Source organism: Sceloporus undulatus, chromosome 3 (genome assembly GCF_019175285.1).
Source record: "Sceloporus undulatus isolate JIND9_A2432 ecotype Alabama chromosome 3, SceUnd_v1.1, whole genome shotgun sequence".
In the NCBI taxonomy this organism is placed as follows: Eukaryota; Metazoa; Chordata; class Lepidosauria; order Squamata; family Phrynosomatidae; genus Sceloporus; species Sceloporus undulatus.
This window is the reverse complement of record NC_056524.1, coordinates 217,571,179-217,592,991: the sequence shown is the minus strand read 5'-3', so window position 1 is coordinate 217,592,991 and position 21,813 is coordinate 217,571,179. Positions and strand designations below refer to the sequence as shown.

Genomic DNA, 21,813 nt, shown 5'->3' with positions numbered 1-21,813 from the left:
GGAAAAACCACAAATAACAAAAACACTGTTTTTACCTGAGAGGACACCTCTCTAGGAATCTCTAGGTCCTCCAGTGCAATTCTGTGGTCAATGTCCAACATACACTGACCATAGAATGGCAATGGAGTAGCTACAAATGGTCTTTCAGTGCAACTTTTAGTTAAAGTTGACCACAGAGTTGCACTGGAGGACCTAGACAGTCCTAGAGAGAACATATTAATGAAATCCGTGAATAATCAAATCCGCAAATATCAAAGCCACAAATATGAAGGGATGACTGTACTGGGAATTAGGAAGCCACATTGTCCCCCAAGAGCCCTTGGAGGATTGCACCTCCCACCAGTACATCCACAGAAGAAATTTTAAAAATTGCCTCAAAATCACCCACCCTTCATTTCTGGATCATTTGCTTTTGTAAAAAAAAAAAAGAAGAAGAAGCTTCTCTTGGGTCTAAAATAGCCCAAGGAGCCAAAAACATAGTGAAGTAGCCACCATGCCCATTGGAGAGCATTTGGGGGGCACTTTTGCCAACTGGGAGGCTAGGTGGGGGCTCCAGAAATGTCCTATGGGAGATCCTTTGCCCACTTTTGCTATAAAAGCTTTGGGATGGCATAGCTTTAAAAGAAAGCCCACACTTCAATCCTGGAAGGAGCCTCCCCCCCCCAAAAAAACAAAGGCGCATTACACACCGCCATAAGGGACGTCCTTAGGATGTCCCATTTTGAAAAAAGGGCGTCTCTTCCAGACGCCCCTTACCCTATCACGGACAGAGTCCATGACAAATGGCGGCAGCCGTTCCACACGGCCACCGCCATATTGACGTAGCGGACGCTCTGTGTCCGCATGTCGCACCCTGGAAGTGACGCCGTGAGTGCGCGACTAGCGCCTCGTGGTGTCTCTTCCGGAGAGCAAGAAGGAGCACGATTTTCACGCTCCTTCTTTGCTGCGTCCGGGAACCGCGCCGTTTGGCTGTTGCGGTTCCCGGACGCAGCAGCCGGCGGCGGCAGCAGACCATCGCATTTCAGCGGTCTGTAACCCGCCTTACTGCAGGCAGTTCCAGCTTGGAAAATAATCGTTCTGCACACAATCTAAAACAGCTGGGGGAGTTGGGGGGATTTGGGCAAGGGGGCGTTATCAGTTTCAGGCCCCAAAAGTTTAAATGTTCTGCACTAGATGATGATGTCACTCAGGGTATTCACAAATGCAACAGAAAATAGGGTGAGGAAAAATAGAAAATTTCCCCCATAAATTTACTACTTTTTTAGAACAGAAAAAAGCCAGTTTCTCCCACTACACACCAATTCCCCTTCAAGTAGGGTTGCCATAAATCAGGACCTCCGAACCGGGACAAATGTAGGACAACATTTTCAAATGTAGGACACTTTTTTTAAAGCAGATCCAAGCCTCTCCCTCCCAGTTTCACTTTCCTCTCCCCCCCCGACCCCTTCGGGGGAGAGGAAATCCCCAGAAAGGAGAAGCCTGGGCAGCGGAGGACAAGCCTAGACCGAGGACGCAGGCTCCTGAGGGACTTGTGTGCTCGGCCCAGGCCTGTCCTCCGAGGCCACTCTCCTCTTCCCAGACCTCCCCTTTCCCCCAAAGGGCTCTTTGGAGGGAAGAGAAGGAAGGCAGGAAAGGAGAGGAGAGACCTGGGCACTAGCCCGGTCCTGCTCTTCCCGGACCTCCCCTTTCCTGCAAAGGGCTCTTTTTGGAGCCCTTTGAAGAGAAGGGAAAGGAGCGAGGACTTGGTGGCTGCGGAGGACAGCCCCAGGCCTCTCCTCAGAGGCTTCATTTTCCTCAGGACAAAGGGAGAAGCCTGACCGAAGCAGGGAAGGTAAGTAGGGAACTACGGAGGGAAGGAGGGAAGGGGGAGGCAAGGCGAGGAACTTTTGTCCCCAATCCGACATCCCATGCTTCTTCACCGAGACTCTACTGTACACAGAAAGTGCTCTTTGGGGGGGAAAACCTTTGAAAATGGGCACCCACCTCCTCCTCCTCCTGTTTCCCCCTCCTCCTCCTCCTCGCCATGCACTAAGAAAGGGCGCTTTCCCCTCCCCCTGGTTGGCCCAGAGTCTCACTCCTCCTCCTCCTCCTCCTCCAAGGGTCTACCTCCTCCTTGAGGCTGGCCAATGGCAGAGTGGGGCTGGAAACAGCTCCGCTCCAGCTGCTGTGCCATTGGCCAGCCAGCCTCAAGGGGACGAGTGTTCCCTTTAGGCGCGATGGCTGCCGGCCGGGCCCAAACCCAGGATTTAGAGTGAACCAGACCGTGACTGTGCCAAACTGCAAAAACCGTTACAAGCACGGGCACAGCAGGGTTATGGCATCCCTACCTTCAAGGGAACATACTTCTCTTCTATCACATGCCTCACTCCTTATCTACTGTACATTCACCACTAAAAAAAGTTGAGCCTTTGACTCTCACTGCCAGCAAGCTACTTGAGATCAGGAATGTGTTTCTACAGCAGATGCAATTATATCCTAAGGAAACACTCTCACATCCATATTCTGACCTGCTGTGTAAGAGCTGCTAGGATTGCCCCAAGCTTCATGCATAGCTTCTGTAACTGTCTCAATCACTTCTGGGGCTAGAGGAGTAGTTGCATTATAATCCATGTATATCTTCCTGCAAGAAACAAAATGGAAGAACTGTTGCAACAGAAGTAGCAAGAAAACACATCCATTCCTAATTCTTTTCTCAGCCAAAGTCTGTGATAATTTGGTTATGGAAAGAGTTTCCTTTGCTGAAGCCATCATTGCCACAGAGAACATCTTTCAGAGAAAAGACAGTAGAGCTCTGAAATCAGAACATTACTATTTCCTGCAAACTTTAAAATATGATGTGTTGGATAAATTCACATGGATAAATTCACTCGAACCAAATAACATGGGCTGTTTCCCATCCAAGTATATGCCACAATAGATTTGCTAATTTCCTAAATTGTTTTCCTCAAAGCCATGCCATCCCATCAAGTTTTTCAAAGATAACTAATATAATCTTGCAGCTTTTGCACTTGCTGCTGGAGTTTTGCAACACAATCCTGCACACATTTACTCAGACACAGTTTCACTGAGTTCAAGTGGATTTACTTCCAGAGTAAATCATAGATTAAATAGCAAAACTTCAGCATTTGCATTATCAATTAACAGTCCATCTCTGAAATCCAGACAAGCTACAAACCTGGCCGAAGACGTGTTCTCTTTCCCTGTGCATCTGATTTTCACATTGGTCTCCCATCCTTTGTTCATTAGTACCGTCTTCCTTGGGATATCGTTACCTCTGTCAGGGGAAAAAGAGTGTGTACAGTTAAATAATCTGTTTAGTTAAAAAAAAATCCGATGAAGTGCAAGGGAAGGTCCATGAAAGCTTATTGCAAATAAAATTTACAGTCCTGCCTCTCCCAGGTTTTCATTGCAACAGATTAGCAGGATGACTCTGCAAAAATAAATAAATAAATCTCACAATTAAATAATAAACTTTGAATTTCTCAGAACTTGGGAAGCAGTATTGGAGAATAGATATACTACAGGTAATGCTGTAAAGGGAGGGAAGAGATACATGGCAAATCAGCTCTAGCTAAAGGAAAAGGCCCCATTCCCACTGGCCTATAACACGGATCAGGAAGCGCATCATGGGTGCATCGTTTCCATTAGAGTGCGCATTCGACCCGCATTGCTCCGATATCGTTTACATTGAGATTCGAATCTGAATCGAATTATCCTGAAAAATCCTAATTTTAGGTCAATAAACCGATTTTAAAAAATAGTGGTTTTAAAGCAAATTTTCCTGTGCCTCTGGAGTCTGATTTGGGGCAAATGAATGGGAACGAAAAGGTGTCTGATTCGGGCCTGGAGATGGGAGGAGCAGCGCTCAAGGGGCTGCCCTGGGGGTGTCACCTTCTTTGTTCTCTTTCTGCATTGCAAGCACCATTTCCTTCCATTCGCATAGCCTTTCCCCCGGTGGATTGCAACCTCCCCTCTGCTCCACATTCATAGACTGATGTGTGGGGAGAGCCATTGAGCACCATTTTTAACTATTATTTTTTCTTTTCTTTTCTTTTCTTTTTTTTTTTTTGCCTCTGCCTGAGCAGCAGATGGGCTTTGCAATATATGCCTGCTTGATCGCCCCCAGACAGCCCAGGGAACAATAGGGGAGGCAAAGGGATTTGGGGGAATGGAGGCTCCTTCTCTCTTTCTCAGAGGAACTATGGGAAGACACAGGAGAGCCTGGACGCCCAGGGATCTGAGGGGGGGATCGAGCCTTCTCTTCTCTCTTTCCCAAAGGGAATCTGGGGAGACACAGGAGAGCCTGGAGGCCCAGGGATCTGAGGGGGGGATCGAGCCTTCTCTTCTCTCTTTCCCAAAGGGAATCTGGGGAGGCACAGGAGAGCCTGGACATCCAGGGATCTGAGGGGGGGATCAAGCCTTCTCTTCTCTCTTTCCCAAAGGGAATCTGGGGAGACACAGAAGAGTCTTTGTAGCCGATTTTCACTGGCTCCCCAAACAACAACAACAACAACAAAGAAACAGAAATGGGAACGGGAACCGTGTCAAAGTGTTTTGAATCAGGTGATGGCGCTTGTGACATCTGAAGCCTACGCGCTTGATTGACAGCTTGGAGACACAAATGGGAATAGGGAGCAAATTAATCCGCTTTAAACTACAGCGATTTAAAATAAATGGGAACAAAAACAGGGTCTAAATAAATCGAGGTAATTTGCCCCTTTTCGTAATGGAAACGATGGAAAAAAATTCGAATTAGACTCGGAACATAATCCGAATCAGAATCGCACCAATATAATCCGTTTTATCTGCCAAGTGGGAATAGTCTGAAAATTGTGATGAAACTAGCAAAATTGCTTCAGCTAGCCATCCCACTTTCTCATATGTGCTTTTTCTTGAAACCGTTTTGAAGGAGGCTGCTAGAGAACTAAGGTCCAAAACATACTGCAGAAATAATCCAGTTTGAGACCATTTTAACTGTCCTGTCTCAATGTACGGAATTCTGGGAACAGTAGTTTTATGGGACATTTAGCCTTCTCTGTCAGAGAGGTCTGGTGTCACAATCAACTACATTTCCCAGGATTCCCTAGCACTCGGGCAGGGCAGTTAAATCAGTCTCAGACTAGATTATTTCTGCAGTGTGTTTTGGAACTAAGATTTCAACAAACGTCAATTTGGCCATCTTGGGGGACAGGTATGTACACTTCCCTGTAACTAATAGACTGCGTACTTTCAGAGATGGCCACACACTATCTAGATTTAGTGCATTCTCTATTGTTTGCCTACTGTATATTTGTCCTAGAAAGTGTTTGTTGTCACATACTTTGCAAGTGTACAAGTTAGCCAACCCAGAATACATATGTTTTGTCTGAAGAACAACAACATATCTTAAAACATTGCACTGTTTGTGATAGTAGCCCAAAAAAATTGAGTTAAGACTGTGATTGATCAGCTGACACCTGATCACAATATCAGAAATGTGATGTCGAAGGAGATCATGGCCATCTATCATCCATAGTTTTTTAGGGTTTTTTGAGCTATGTGGCCTTGTTCTAGAAGAGTTTATTCCTGGTGTTTCACCAGAATCTGTGGCTGGCATTTACCCAAACAGAAAGCGGACAACATAGGCCACTTTTTACTTTCGGGATTCTCCCAAAAGCGGCCGATGTTGTCCACTTTCTGTGCGGGTTATTTTTGCGTTAATGTTCAATGCCCCTGATGATTTTGCAGGATTTTAATCCTATTTCTGCACGGGATTTAGGCACTTAGCCTCCCGTGGGACAAACTCCTATGTCTTTGTGCGCTAATGACCACTGTTAAAACTGGACCTGCAACTTCATTTCCATACACAAAGGATTTGCTATTTTAATTGACGTCTGCACCTGGCTTCCACTCCACCAAATGCACCTGAGGAAGCAGACTGAAGTTGTACCTTTGAGACTAACTGAAATAAATATATGGGCAACATGAGCTTTCACAAGCTTCATTTCCATACACAAAGGATTTGTAATTGGAACTGATATCCTCACATACCAATGGCATATATATGTCTGTGCCTGGCTTCTATTCCACCAAAACGCATCTGAGAAAGTAGACTTAAGCCTACGGAAGCTCATGCTGCCAATTTCTTTCTTTCCATTAGTCTCAAAGGTGCTGCTACAAGATCTCTCTACTATCCTCTGAACAAACCTTGCCAAGAAAACCCCGTGATAGGCTTGCCTCAGGGTCGCCATAAGTTGGTAACGACTTGAAAGACACACAACAGAAACAAATGTACGAATCCCACCGCTGTTTATTTTATTGACCACGCTGTTTATGTGAACCGTAATTAATGTCAAAGGAGCATGGCTTAATGCTTCAAGTGTTGGACCGATTCTGGAAACCAGGGTTTGTATCCATGCTTGGAAACGGAAACCATTTTGGACAAGTCTCATACACACACTCTGGCTGCAGAATTAATGCGGCTTGACACCACTTTAGTTGCCACGGCTCAATGCTATGGAATTCTGGGATTTGTAATGTTGTGAGATATTAATTAATTAAACAGGGAATAATTGGGATTATTGTTCTGTTGTATGGAACTTTATTGTAATCTGCCTGGATCCTGAATGGAGAGGCAAGGTGAAAATCAAGTTTTATTATTATTATTATTATTATTATTATTTAGCCTTCTCTGTCAGAAGTGACCAGACGCCACAAACGAAAAAGGAGGACAAAGCACTGCAAAATGTAGGACGCCCTGGAAAAATGTAGGACATTACACAATTTTAAAAAACACTAATATAAATTCATGCTTCTCATGAAGAACCTCATGAAGAGCCATGAATGCTTTTGAGTCATGCTCGAAACGGAGGAGGGCGTTTAGGGATCCTTCCTGCACGGAAAGTTGAAATGTAGGACATGTCCTCGAAAAGGAGGACGCCTGGCTACCCTGGTGCCTCAACGAACTACAAATCCCAGGATTCCACAGCATGGAGCCATTGCAGTTAAAAGTGGTGTCAAAACGGCTTTAACTCTGCAGTGTGGCAGCAAACCCGGCCATTGTAGGTTCGACATAAGTGGGAGAGGGCTCGGAAGCCCCGCAAGAAAAACACATTGCTCTCAGAATGTAATTTGTCAAGCTGCGCAATTCTGAAGCCCCTGACAGCTCAACGGAAACTTCTGTCAGTCAAAACCGTCAGTTGCTCTCAAGGCCCCGCCCCCCCACCGCAAGCTCCCGAACCCGCCTATCAGGAGGCGGCTTAAAAAAAGCCTCCGCGAGACAATGTTACGCAAACCTACAGGCTCCGCTATTGGCTACTGTGGCGTAATTAATTCACAAACCAACCAATCCCCGCCCTCCAGCTCACCCTGTCGCTATTGGCTGCCGCTGCTACTTAACGTTCCAACCGCTATCAAATCAGATTCGTCCAACAGAGCGGCTCTAACGCGTACTGAAGCGCAGGGGTTTATTCCTTATCCTCGGTGGGAAAGTGACTCTATGTACCGGCCAACCTGATTGGCCCACGGTCGAGCCTGGCACTGGCGCAGCTTCACCTTCCACCCGAGACAGGCAGCTCGCACGATCGCAAAATAAGACAGGTCCAATCAGTTGACGCCTTCGTCGAGCGCCTATTGGCTATTGGTTAAGGTGTGGCGTCACCTAACCAATCGGTGACAGAGGCGCAACCATTACCCCGCCCCCTGAGAAGCAATCCCCGCTTTCTCTACACCTCCATGAAGCTGCTTTTGTTTTTCGGTTCTGCCCATAGTTTGTGGCCCCTCCTCCCTCGAGGAGCCCGAGTAAGCCCCATTTTCCGCTCTGCTGTGGTCATAAATGGCCGTTTTATACCATAGAGGCGCGAAGGCGAGAGGGGCTATGTGCCCCGGATGGGAGGCTAGTGTTGCCCTTACTCAAGATGGCGGCGGGGGCGTCGCCTTCCTTTTTCCCGCTGCGTAGCGCTGCTTTTGCCCTCGACCCTCAAAATGGCGGCTGCTGGGCCGAAGGCTCCTAACTGACGTCTCCTCCTCGGCCATCGCTCTCTAAGGCAGGCCTTTTGGAGGAAGGGAAGGCGGCGGGAGGAGAAATCAGGCCGGCGGAGCTTTGCCTGAGAGAAGAGGGCAAGGATGAGGGGCGACCGACGGAGGCGGAGCTGCTGCTGCTTCTGATCCTGGCCGAGCAGGTGGGCCCTCCGCTTCTTCGCAAGGCCTTCTTTCCGTGGCCAGAGGTCCTCCTTTTCCAGGACATGTCCTCCATGTCATCCCTCTTAAACGTCCTCCATATTATGCAGGACTAAGAAGTATATATATTTATATAGTTTTTAGCTCATAGTGACCAGGCGTCCTCCTTTTCCAGGGCATGTCCAGGAGGAATTCCTAAGCGTCCTCCATTTTGAGGAGGACTAAGACGCATGCATTTGTATTTATCTAGTTTTGAGCTCAGGGTGACCAGACGTCCTCTTTTCCCAAGGCATGTCCTCCATTCCAACTTCTTTTTCCATGCCGTGCCCTACGTTTCAGCCTTCTCTCCGGGAGGAATGCGAAAATGTCCTCCATTTTGAGCATGACTAAGGAGCATGCGTTTATGTTTATTGAAGTGCTTTTAGCCCAGGGTAACCTGAGATCCTCCTTTCTAGGAGGAATTCCACAGTGTCCTCTATTCTGAGCTTGACTAAGAAGCATGGATTTATATTTCGATGGATGTTTTAGCTCAGGGTGACCAGAGTCCTCCTTTTCCAGGGCATGTCCTCCATTTCATCCTTCTGCCCAGGAGGAATTCCTAGAGGCCCTCCTTTGAGGCAATGGCATCTGGTCACTCTTTACGGTTGACTTTGTTAATGTATTTCAGAAAGCGAGCGCTTTCCCCATTTGACCACTTTCAGGGTGGCCAGAGGTCCTCCTTTTCCAGGACATGTCCTCCATTTCAGCCTCCAGTCCAGGGAGGGATTCCAAAATGGCCTCCATTTTGAGCATAGCTAAGAAGCATGCATTTATATTTCTAGGAGTGTTTTAAGCTTTTCTTTGGCCATGCCCTACATCTTGCTTGAATGTCCTACATTTTGAAATGCCTTGTCCTCCTTTGCAGTGATGACCTCTGATCCCCAGGGCCAACCTGCGGCTTCTTAAAATCTCTTAACTCTTTGAAGCTTCAAAGACATAGGTCTAAAACGCACTTGAGACCACGTTAACTGCCCTGGCTCAATGCTAGGGAATTCTGGGAACTGTAGTTCTGTGAGACATTTAGCCTTCTCTGTCAGAGAGCTCTGATGCCACAATAAACTACGATCCCCAGGATAATTAATTTACTACTGTCCTTTTATAAGTTGGTTTATTGCAATCCAAGATGGCAGTATTATGTGTACTGGCAATAACTTGAACTCCATGAGGCTTAGTTCTCAGGATTCACTCTTAGGATTATACCGCACATATTGGAGTATGCCTTGAAATGAAAATGTAATTCAACTGGATCCTCTGTTCCCATGTGCTTGTTAGGAAGCTTTGATATCTGAAATGGAGTTGCTTAGAGGAAGTGTAGTCATAGCAGTGAACAACTTTAGGGGGAAAGCCAAGGTTTAGAGAACTAATTATTTTAAGCTTTGACATAGTAAATGCACTCGTGACCAAAGCCAGCACATAAGTATTTTAAAGGTATGTAATGTCAGAAGACTGACCACAATAAAATTCTCCACTTTTTCTCATCAGAGTGATCGGTGGTTCATGTGTGCTATGGAGTAATGCCTAAAAACAGGCATATGGAAACGGAGGAGCCACGATGGCAGTCATGCAGCCCTCTAGATGTTGTTGGATTGCAACTCCAGTGCTCCTCATCATTGCCTTTGCTGGCTGTGGCTGATGGGAAGAGCAGTGCTACAACAACCAGAACGCTCATTTGACCTAAGGCACTGATAGAATATTTTTGGTAAATTCCTTTCAAGATTTGGTTGCATCGCATAAAACAGTTTTCTAAATACACGTATATGGTAAAGTACATGAATTGCATTAGAAAAAGAGACATTTATCTGTGCCAAGAGATGCATGAAGGAATTTAAGGGGGAAAATCTTATTGATATTCTACTGCTCAGTAACATAATTGTGGGTGTATCCACACTGCAGAATTAAAGCAGTTTGACACCACTTTAACCACCATGACTCTCTCCTACAGAATACAGGGATTTGTAACTTGCTGAAGCACCAGAGCTCTCTGATTGATCAGGCTGAATAGCTCATCAAACTACAAACCCCAAGATTCTGTAGGATAGAATCATAAGTGTTAAAGTGGTGTCAAACTGCTTTAATTCTCCAGTATGGGTACTCCTTCTGTTGAGGGCTTAGCAAGCAGAGAAGCTTAGGAATCAGTAACTTTCTTTATAGAAAGTAATGTTGCCTGCAGCCCCGAACATTTTTAAAATCTTGATTTTATTTAAACAGAAGTAGCTTTACTGTTGTTTTAGAATGATAGCTTTTGTTTTGGTTCTGGTTGCTGCACTTTTCCATACCAGCTAACATCTCTCTCTATTTCAGTTTTTGCTGTAAAGTGTCACTGAGAAGGAATGATGGCAGCTTTGGATACTAAAGCTAAAGCAAAGAAAACTCTGGGAACTGTTGATTATGTGGAGTCGTCAGAGTTTGCCCAAGGAATTCTGCCCACCAAGAAGGATGTCATTCAAAACATGTTATATCTGTTGCATCCAAAAAGGGCTGGGCAAGCCCAGCGATCTAAAGAAGATGCTGCCCAGTTACTGGCTGAACTTTTGCAGGAGCATTGGCTGTTCTGCAACTTATATACTATAGCAACACAAAGCATAAAGAAGCATATTCTGAAAGTGTATGAAGAATTCTCAAAGCTGTATCAGTCCAGAAAGCGAAGAAAAAATGAGTTGTTCACACAGAAAGCAGATGATTTCAACAGGAGCTCAGAACAGCTCTTTGACATATTTTGTACAGACACTGTAACAAGAGAGAAACTGGAACAGTACAGTGGTATGAAGATGACAGATACTGAGTGGAAATTTCTTGAAGATCAGAGGAGCGAAAGAAAAATGTATTTTGAGGACTTCATGGACAAGAAACAAATGGAAACAATAGACAGACGAAGAAAGGTAGAGTCACTGGAGCATTTCAGGAAAATTGCAGAAGAAGAGAGAGAAGCTTGTAAGCGTAAAGAAATGACTTCCAACCGAGATGAGCAGTCAGTTGAAGATGTCAATGATAGGAGTACAGATGATTCCTGTATAGAACACAACAAAGGAATTGGAGGCTTTTCACATAAGGCGAAAAGGAAGCGCTTATCTTCTGGCTGGATTACTGGGACAGCAACTTCAACTAGCTTTAGCGAGTCCGTTCCTCCTGAGTGTCAGCATATACGTATGAGCATCAGAAAAGTCAGACCAGGGTTCTATGAGACATTTGACAAATATGAAAACTGCTAGCCTAACATTGGTGTTTCTAGGGGGAGTTGTTTCTGTTGGTGTTTACAGATTTTGGGAGGTCTTAAGTACCCTGATTAATTGGAAGTTGATGTAGATAATTATGTTTGGCTTCATTAATATACAGCAACGACACCAAAGCAAAGGCAACAGTAGAAACTGGCTTTTAGCTTACTGGAAAAGGCTAAGTTGTGATTTGTTTAGGCCTTTATCATTACCTCCAGAGGGTGAAAGTATGAGGTACTAAGGCTATAGTGTAGCAAAAGACAGCAGAACCACCAGAGTTTGGAAATTAAAACAAACAAAATGCATGCCAGTAGGGTTAAATAATGTGGAAATGATGAACAGGCTGTTAAGGAAGATGGCACATTTTGTATCCCATACGGCCTTCATATTGGGCTGAATACTTCTGAAAATAATTCTGTACTGAAGGACTAAGTATAGAGGCCTGAGGTGGAAATATAGGAGAGCATGCACTCTCTTCTGCAAAACAGTACTGTAGTGTCATTAAATAATCTGTTACCCGTTCCAACTTCAGTAACTAACAAGACTGAAAACCATGTACAGTTGAGGGAAAGTGTAGCTAATTAGATGTCTGCTTAAAGGAAGGTATGATCCTGGATCTGTTACAAAGCAGATTTTTTTAATGGATTACAGGAGACTTGAATCTGACCATTGTGACGAGTAGTGATTGTACCCCTTGTGGGTAAAGAGTAATTGACCCAATGACCTAAGAAGTACTATAGCTTCCTGAAAAAAAGTCAGCAATTCTTGTCTGATCTTAAGCGATAGAACATGTACAACTCATTGAATTCACTGAAACTTGAAAGGATTCTGCATCAGGACTAGATACTGACAGGAGAAGGAAAATGGATTGGTTGGCCTGTCTTGAGAGGTGCATAGTTGCTCAGAGACCTTTACAGTTCTGAGAATGATCTTTGTTAGATAACATTGGTTTGCGTGAGAAGAAAAGGAGGGTCAGGGAATTTATACAACAACTTTAGGTATAAATGTGGTGGTGACAACTGTCTGTATATCTTCTGCATTCTTAGCAATTAAATATCATTGGTGGTGAGAAGTTATGTGGAAAAGTGGAATTTGTAACTGTAAATATTTGGGAGTTGAACATATATGATGCACTGAATATGGCATAGTGTGGAGTTGCACAAGACATTGTTTTAAAACAAAGGTGGGCAAAATGCAGCCCAGAGGCTGCATGCAGTTCCCATAGCCATTTTTGTGCCTCCCAGAGGTTACATTTTTTTAAAAAAAATTGCAAGTGCAATTTTTGCCCCAAGATCCCCTCAGATGCCCACCAGAGGCTGTGAGGGACATTTTCACCAATTTATTTTGAAAGAAAACTGAAAGTGGCTTCTGTTACGTTCCTGTTCTTTAAAAATAAAAGACCTCTCCTGGACAAAAATGACCCTGGAGGGGCTAAAAACATGGCCAAAACATCACCAGAGGGTGTTTGAAGGCAAACAAATGACTTTTTAAAAGGGTGGGTGCCGCCCTCCAAAGTTATGGGGACTAAAGTGCCCCCCTGGCTTTCCACAGTTGCCCACTCCTGTTGTAGAGGGTTTTTAAAAAACCTGTTGTCATGGACTATGAATTCCAAATGATTGTCTGTATTGTTTGCAGTAGTCGAAAGACCTAGCAATAAGACAATAATGTGAACTCTATTGGAAGCATACCTTAAAATCTAGAAGAAATTACTGGTCTACATAGATTAGTTATGAGTGCTCCATATTTTTCCAGTTCACATCAAAGCAAAACACTCATTTCGTATTTTTCTGTGTTTTTCCCAGCATACTGTAGGGTTTTTTTTTTTCATGATTTAAAGTCCAGCCATATTGTACATGTATGGTCCCCTGTTACATGTCCTCTTAGACCCATGCTATGCATACAGACGTCCATAAGCAGAACTGTTGTAATACTACCTCAAAGCGGGGTTTGGAAGATCCCAGATGTGTAGGAATTCACACACATCAATATCTTCATTCACACTTTGGGGAGGAGTGACAGCATTTTTATTTTTTCAGGGAACTGCCCTTAGTCAGTCTGATATTGATGATGATGGGCATCCTGGAGTTGGGTGGTTTGTTTGATTTGATATGTGTTTTGAGCTGACAGTTTTTAGCTAAATTAGTAAATTCAAGCAATGTTGAGCTGGCATAAACCAATATGCAGATCTGCAGTAACTAATCTGATGGCTTTTGTCATGTATGCAAACACATCTTTCATGCTATAATCAGCCAGTGTTGAGCATGAGTATATTAAGTGGCCTCCTGAAGTCATATTCTGTGTCTCCTAATTCATAACTTAGTTTTGAGGCCTAAGGATGAAACTGAAAAGTAAATTGTCTTTCCCCAGAGATATTTCTCTTTGGGTGTTGCCTTTGAATTGATAAGGACCAAGAATGATTATATACAGTGATTTACACATCACATCAAACAAAAGAATACTGATTAACTACTATATGTTATCTTATTTAGGTGGCATCCGCATGGCAGAAATAATCCAGTTTGATACAACTTTAACTGCCATTGCTCAGTGCTATGGAATTCAGGGAATTGTAGTTTGTTGTGGCAGGAGAGGTCTCCGACAGACAAATTTAAATGTTTCACAAAGCTACAATTCCCAGAATTCCATAGCATTGAGCCATAGCAGTTAAAGTGGTGTCAAACTGGATTATTCCTGCAGTGTGGATGCATCCTTAAAAGATTTGCCTTGATGAGACATAGCACAGTCCATGATTATATCAGAACATCTTGTGCAAACATATATGCACCCAAAAATAGGTAACTACATCTGCACAGGTTTTAAAATCTACACCAGTAATTCAGGCCACCTATATTGGAACAAATAATTTAAGAACAAAGTACTACACTACAAGCAGACCAGCTATAAGTGTATGAATACCGCTTGAATTCTCTGGACACAGGTTTACTACTTTTATGTTTTACTTCAGAAATAGTTGTTCCTGTTATGCAAATCATCAGCCTGTTTTTACGTGAACCTTATTTTACGTTTACCTGTATATATTAAAATCTCTATAAAATTCTAGATTTATTGCTTTGTATATGGTGGAATGGGTTGTAAATGTATATGTTGGATAGGGTATAACATATATACATTTACAAGAAAGTATATGAAAAAGCTAATCCGGTGTGACTTTTATTCAGTAAGAATGCTGTGGATTATAAGGATGTGTCAAGTTGAATTGGAAAATATTACTAACACAAGAAGATCTCTATTGGATCATGCCAAACAGCCATCCAGCATCCTGTTTCCCCACAGTGACCAGCTGAGAAAGTGTCAAGACAACATCCTTCTCCTTCTGTTTGCTAGTTAGCAGTTGATATTCAAAACCATATACCTGATCATGGTGATAATATATAGCTGTCATAACTAATAACCATCAATGACCTTATCCTCCATGCATTTGCTTTATCCCCTTTTATAAACATACAAGTTAGTGGCTACCACCATATTTTGTAGAGGCGAATTCACTTAGTTTGTGTTGTATGAAGAAATACTTAATTTGTCTGACCTGAATCGCATGAATTTCAGCTTCATCAATGATCCAAGGTTGTAGTAGGATGGAAAAAGAAGGAAATAAAGGAAGTACAAGAGATGTGGGAGGTTAGTGCAATGAACAAGCATTATTGGCTACTGAAAAGCTATCATTAACATAGGATTAAATTGCAAAAAGCACAATAAAATCAAAGAAAACAAAACAAATGTTTAACCAGTGTTATTTCATTTTACATATGGATAGATTATATGGGAATGCAAACTTTAACACACTCTACCCTGCCTTTGTGCCCTGCTTTCATTCTGAGTTATATGGACAGTCTACTATACAGAGTCCAGTCCATTCTTTTTGAATAGCTGGACTACTACTACAAACGTGGTCAGACCAAATGTAAGTTTGGGGTTGATTTGTCATGCTACAAATTAATATATCCAGTCCTCTGATCATGTGCCGTCCCCCAACCACTTTGCTTTGAATTTCTGCCTTGGACTACTTTACCGGCTACAGGTTTTGCACAGCTAGCTGTCCATGCTGACTCTTTCAGGAAGGTCCTTCTAAACAATCTGGTGTTACTGTTGAAGGAAAACTATTCATTCTTACCAGAGTAATTACTCTTCTGCACTTTGAGTATGTAATTTTTATTATGTGGAAGACAACTAATATTTAGATATTTATTTCATATAAAAGGAGATGCTCTTTAGATACTAACCTCCAGCAACAATTAGTGGAAATCTATATATAGAAAGTTAGTGGGAAATAAAAATGGGAGATCAGGTCCTTTTATGTATGCCTTGAAGGTTCTGCCAGTGATGAAGTCTTGAGCATATAAATGGTAGATGTGTTGCTTCTAAATTTTTCTCTCTAGTGTTGGCGATAGTGTAAGTTTTTAAGGGTTGGACTTGGATTCCAAGAAGCATGGGTTCAAATCCCTGCTCAGTCATGAAAACCTGACAGATGACCTTAGGCAAGTCATTCTTTCTCAGCCTAACAAGAACACAGTGGTGAATTCAGAATAAATCTTGCTAAGAAAATTCCAGAATAGACTCACCATAAATCAGAGTTGACTTGGAGGCACATAACAGTAACATCTCTTGTATGACAATCATTAGTAGATTTGTTTGGACTCCAGTTATCTGGACCTAGCTGTGATCAGACACTGGGAAGCCAGCTTGATTACATTAACAAGGCTAGTGAAAGTGAAGGATAGAACTAGGTGTTACCTGCATATGGATGATGCAGAATGCCAGTTTGTATATAGTTCTGGGAGGTCCAAGAAAGTAATCATGTCAAAAAGACAATTGAGGTGGTTGATCATTTATCTAAAAAGTACCCCTTTTTATGCACAGAATCAAATGTGTCCACTTCAGTTACCAGACCTTTGTTGAACAGATTGTAGTTTGGGTGGATCTTTGAACAAAAGTGCTCACAATAAGATTCGGCTAAAGTGAATGGCTCAGAGCACATGATATTTTGGAGAACAAAAATGTTCTTATTCTGAGTGTTACAGCTATTCATCAACTTCATAGAAATACCTTGTTATGTATATTGCAGCACTAACTAATGGGTTTTTTTCTCACATATTGGTATTGATTGTAGCATTAAGAAAGCCTAAATAATCAGTTGTCAGATAAATTTGTGAATTTCAAAAAATAGCAAATGAACATTACAAATGACAGTAGCAAACGTGACAGTACCATTTTTATTATCAGCCGTTCATTATCTTTATGCTCAATTACTGTAGTTATATTTAAAAGAGGAAGACAAATAAGAATAATCAGAACTGATGTTAAGTGCTTCTGGCTTTTCTAGATGGCAGGTAGATCCAGTAATTTTAATTAATTAATTAATAATTAATAATAATAATTGTAAGCTGCTCTGAGAGCCTTTAGGGCTGAAGGGTAGGGTATAAATACCGCAAATAATAAATAAATTTATAAGGAAGCAGCTAAAGAGGAAACATTAGGTAATTATGCTTAAACTTACTATTCCTTTGTAATATAACAAATTTGAAAAAATACTGAAATGGAGGAAATCTAGATGTCCTAATAAGAGGTCTGTACTAGCAAAGTGAGGTGTTCATATCCTTTTTTTAAAAAATCTGGTTATCAAGTCTGTGGTCTTAATGGAATAAGAGTATTAAACTCATACCTGTGGCTGGAACATCAAGTGGCACAGCGGCTGTGAAGGCTTCAACAAATTACATCTTTGCTTTGAAATCCAACCCTAATAGCAACTAGGCCCAAGGGCCCTTGATCCACAGCAACAGTGATACCTTTAATGAAGTTGTCTTGCTTAGAACCAACTCAGCTGGTATGGTTACTTGAGAGCATTGGGAGTCAGGGGTTCAAATCCCAATTCAGCCATTGCATGATATCAGGCAAATCACCTCTCAGCTTTAGAGGAAGGCAATGGCAAACTTCTGAATAAATTTTGTCAATAAAATCTCTTGATAGATTTGTTTTAGGGTTGCCATAAGTTGGAAAAGGCTTGAAGTCACAACAACAAAGTGAGGTGGTCACATTTGCTGATGACAGTGAATTATATAGACTGTTGGGAACAAAAGGAAGACCAAAAGCATGTCTCTAAATAGAAAGAATGGAGTTTAAAATGATTAATGAAAATTCACTGAAAGCAAGTGATATATATTGGGGCAAAAAATCCAAACATTACATATACACTGATAGGATTTGAGTTGGCAGCAACTCACTAAAAGATCTTTGAAAAATGTCATCCTGTGTGTGGCTGCTGTGAAAAAGGGGGAGGGAGCAATTTTTTCAAGCCCCCATATAGTAGATCTGTCTAACTTGGTGCTATCTAGATTTGTCCATCATCATAATCAAACCTCCAAATGGTTATTCTGGCTGGGAATTATGGTTATCAGTGCACTTGCATATATTAGCCCTGCACTTTCCAGGAAATAATGCAAAACTTATTTTTAGATTGCATTTATTTCATTTTACATGGTTTTATTTAGTTTAAATACTTGTAGAATTATTTTAAATTGTTGCTAACCATCACATGTTTTAATGGTAGAGTATGTTAAATATTCAAACAGGTATTAAGGAAAAATACTATAGAATTCTACCAGTTAGAATTAGAAGCTTGATCCACTGATTTTAAAAATAAAATAGCCTGTTGCTGATCATCCCTCTTTCCTCAAGAATTCAATTTGCAAATGCTCCTCACTTTTGTGATATTATTTAAAACAAATCTGCTCAAGCTTGTTATAGGAAATTGCCTTATACTGTGTTGGACAGCTTGCTCACTTCTTTTTAATGGATGGGACTCATGTGGCCCTCCAGATAATGAAGTGGAACTCCCAGCAGCTCCAGCCAAGATGGCCAATGGTAAGGAATATTGAGAGTTGCAATCCACCAACATATGGAAGACCACGTGATTTGTCTCTGCGGTTTGCACCCCAACCAGCTCCACCAAATTCCAGGGATTCAATCTGGAACCTTCTGTATGTCAACAAAAATGGGAAAGAGTATAGGAAGATGCCTACACAAACTATATGTGCGTTGGTTGTCTTCTCCTTTGATCAGAGACCTGTGATGATGTTAGCAGTACTTTTTTCACAAGTGAAATATGTGGCCAACCAGCCATGCTGTATTTTATCCCACCTGTTGTCATCCGTGTGCTTATTGGTGAGAAAATTGAAGTAATATGTGTAGTTGTGGCTGAGAAACATACAAGATGTTAAGAACTGGCACATAAAAAATGAAGAGAATGGAGGAGCAATTGTGGTGCAGTGGATTGTGCAGACCTAAGAGATATGAAAAGAGAGAGGAAGGGGTGTAATAACGAGAAAATGAGTAAAAAATACAAGAGAGGACTGAGAAGCAAAAGAAAGGAGGTGGCATGTTGGTGGGAAGAGAACAGAAAATATTTGTTATGTAGATGTCAAAAGATATTATATACCTTATACATTAGTAGATGTCTTGAAAACTGCCTTGGGTGCCATGTTGGGAGAAAGGTGGCATATAAATAAAATAAACAAGCTACCTTACAGATGCAGATTTCTACTTTACAGAGAGCAGAATTCAGCAAGATCTGTGGTGAGTGGAGTAGAATAGATAGAAGGGCACCTGGTGATGCAGAGAGGTCTGTGTTGTATGGAAAGAGAAAGAGAGAGTAATTGAGGCAAGGCTGCCAAGACCTACAGGGACCTGGAAGGTAGGATGGCAGAGGGTGGGGCAGGCAAAGAATGGGGTGAAAACAACATAATAAAGAACTACAAATATGCTTGCAGTTGGCGGGAAGAGAGATGGAAGAGGATGACGTGATCCAGGAACTAGTGCTTACAGAGTCACAAAAATAATAAGACTAACGCTTTAAAAAACTGCAGAAAAAGATAAAAGTGCAATAATGAAGAACGGAAAAATATACACAGACTTCAATAAAAGATGACCAAATGTTCTAACACATTTACAGACCACGTTGCCATGTTACCTGTTCAAATGTTGAGAGGGTTGTAAGGTCCTCAGTTTGTTGAATAACAGGAGGCGGGCATTTTTCCAGCGTTGCCAGGCGGGTCTTTTAGTCACAGTAAGGGCATGATGAATCATTCCTAATTACCAGTAGTTAATTTCCTAAATAATCCTATTATTATTATTATCATTATCATTATCATCATCATTATTGCCCCAAAATCACATGCCCTTGTGCAAAATTAAAAGATTTCTGCAGTACAAAATTAATATAAGTCTAAAACACACTGCAGAAATTAACCAGTTTGGAACAACTTTAACTGCCCTGTCTCAGTGCTAGGGAATCCTGGGAATTATAGTTTATTTAGTCCAACAGCCTGCTCACCTTTAACAGATGGGAATTATGTGGCCCTCTGATGGAGCTCTGATGTGGTCTCTGATGGAGAAGGCTAAATGTCTCACAAAACTACAGTCCCCAGAAATACCTAGCATTGAGCCAGGCCAGTTAAAGCGGTCTCAAACTGGATTATTTCTGCAGTATGTTTTGGATCATAAGCCTAGATCAAGTTGTTATTCTTCTGAGAAGAATAACTCCATTATGTTAAACTTAGTAAGACACATAGGTTCAATTAATTCAATGGATCTAGTTGGGACAACTGGGTTTAAGCCAGCCACTCCAAAAAAACTACGATTAAGCATAAACAAATACTAGGTTTGACAGGTTCAGAAGATGGATTACAGTGCAGCAGTTAACCCTAGGGACAAATTAAATGAGTTGTCAGGAGGAACATGGAGATCAAATAGAGAAAGATGAAGAGCTGTTAGAGAGGGTTCACACAATGAGAGAAATACAAAATATATAGAAATGGGGGTTATGGGGAATTAGTGGGGGGAACATGGTTAAAATGTGAACAGATGATCTTCTTTGTGGTGAACATAGCACCATGGCCCCTCTCAATTTAGTAAAAGCAAAATGCCTTCAGAACTGAATTGTGCTTCTGTGTCCTTAATGCCCATATGCCTTGTATTTTTCTAGGTTCATTTGGTGGAAGGAGAGCCAGAAGATATAATAACTAGATATCATGGAAAGCCCATAAATTCTGGGATTGTTGACAGCTACTATCTGGAATAATTGAGGTGGCGGTGGTTGTTAAGGCACTAGTGTCCTGGGAGTTGTGGTATATTGTTTTCACATGAGCTGCAGCAGTTCTCCCATAGAAATAGCAGTTCACAACACAGAAAAAGTAAATCAATAACCCTTTAATTAGCAGATAATTATGTAGAAAGAGAAGTGCTATGTTTATAAAATAATTCTGGGAAGTCCATTGAAGTTCTGAAGATGAAAACAAGTCATAGATCAATCTGGAAGTTTTAAAAAGCTACCCAGAGTTGTTTGATACGGTGCAAAAAGAAAAAGCAGATCTTATTTATGGGTGAAAGAATTTCACTCTGAAATAAAAGATCCCTCTTAACTTGAAGCTAGAAAGTGTCTAGGATTGATAAATAGACATTAATTTACTTGTCTGTCCAGGGAGAACAACAGTTAGGCAGAATGAGACAACTGCCTTAGGTGGCACATGTGAAGTGTTGATATGGGATAAAAATGTTAGTGTTTTAATCCCTTATGTTATTGTCAGGGATGAGAAGATGTGCTTTTGGGTTTCACATGCCAAAATAAATCAGCTGGCTTTGAGTGATGCAAGCTTTGATTTGAGTAAGCGATGCGCTGGTGTGAGTGGGAGTTCTGCCTCAGAGCTATGTCCTGTTAGAAAAGCAGGATTTTGGAGCTTAAAATTTAGATTCTTTTGTTGAGCATTCACCATATTCTACTACCATTTACCACTATTCTGACAGACTGCACCCTGACTCTACCTGCAATCTACTAGATTCTACTCTGCCCATTCATTGGGCACTAACCAGACAGATAGTATCATGGCTCTTCTCTGGTAACATTTATCAGAATGATTGTGTGGTTGGCTATTATCACCTCTTTAGACAAACTGAACGGTCTTCTGTAGAATCCACATGGCATTGAGAAAGGGGAAACACAGTACTTCCCCCCACCCATTGTAACCTTTCTATTTTCCAGTTATGTAAGGTAATATATGGGGTGTGCACATGGCACATGGTGGTGTGAAACGCTCTCAAAAAATTTCAGCTAATAAGGCAGATCATTGGAGATAGCTATCACTTCCCAGATCAATCCGAAGATTATCATTGGGGTTCTGTTTGCTTTTTCAATAAGAATTTTAAAAAATCTGCTCCTCCCTCGCATTCATGGACTGACCAATATAAAGAGTACAAGGAACTGGAGAAAACAGATACTATATTGTATCTGACGTATGACAGGTGAGAGAAATAATGCCATCTCCCTCCCTTGTTAGTTAGGACAGATTGAAAGCTGGACGCTTAGGAGCATTTGTGAGATGAAAGACAATGAATA

General features: G+C 41.8%; 2 protein-coding genes across 6 annotated transcripts in view; one reads left to right on the top strand and one right to left on the bottom strand.

Moving 5' to 3' along the window:
* Positions 1 to 7,571, bottom strand: part of SCLY (selenocysteine lyase) — a 30,862-nt gene extending 23,291 nt beyond the window's left edge. Inside the window, exons 1-3 of one of the 4 annotated variants that reach the window (XM_042456956.1) lie at positions 7,347 to 7,571; positions 3,176 to 3,274; positions 2,508 to 2,620 (exon numbers count right to left, since the gene is read on the bottom strand). In XM_042456956.1, coding sequence (XP_042312890.1) covers positions 2,508 to 2,620; positions 3,176 to 3,243 — 181 coding nt within the window. In that variant the 5' untranslated portion in view covers positions 3,244 to 3,274; positions 7,347 to 7,571. Of the gene's footprint in view, positions 1 to 2,507; positions 2,621 to 3,175; positions 3,275 to 3,457; positions 3,879 to 6,186; positions 6,603 to 7,346 lie in introns of those variants that run through there. The other 3 variants (XM_042456955.1, XM_042456954.1, XM_042456957.1) reach the window with 3 other exon arrangements.
* A 79-nt stretch (positions 7,572 to 7,650) lies between these two features.
* On the top strand, positions 7,651 to 14,468 carry LOC121925144. 2 transcript variants are annotated; one of them, XM_042456958.1, is made up of 3 exons: positions 7,651 to 8,159; positions 9,679 to 9,895; positions 10,498 to 14,468. In XM_042456958.1, the coding sequence occupies exon 3, from the start codon at positions 10,527 to 10,529 to the stop codon at positions 11,403 to 11,405; it is 879 nt and encodes a 292-aa protein (XP_042312892.1). In that variant the 5' UTR covers positions 7,651 to 8,159; positions 9,679 to 9,895; positions 10,498 to 10,526; the 3' UTR covers positions 11,406 to 14,468. The 2 variants fall into 2 exon arrangements, with proteins under 2 accessions (XP_042312892.1, XP_042312893.1); XM_042456959.1 differs by lacking the exon at positions 9,679 to 9,895.
* Positions 14,469 to 21,813: the final 7,345 nt, after the last annotated feature.

Coding starts and splice junctions, on each gene's coding strand:
- LOC121925144 (XM_042456959.1), top strand. CDS start 10,527: ATGATGGCAGCTTTGGATACTAAAGCTAAAGCAAAGAAAACTCTGGGA.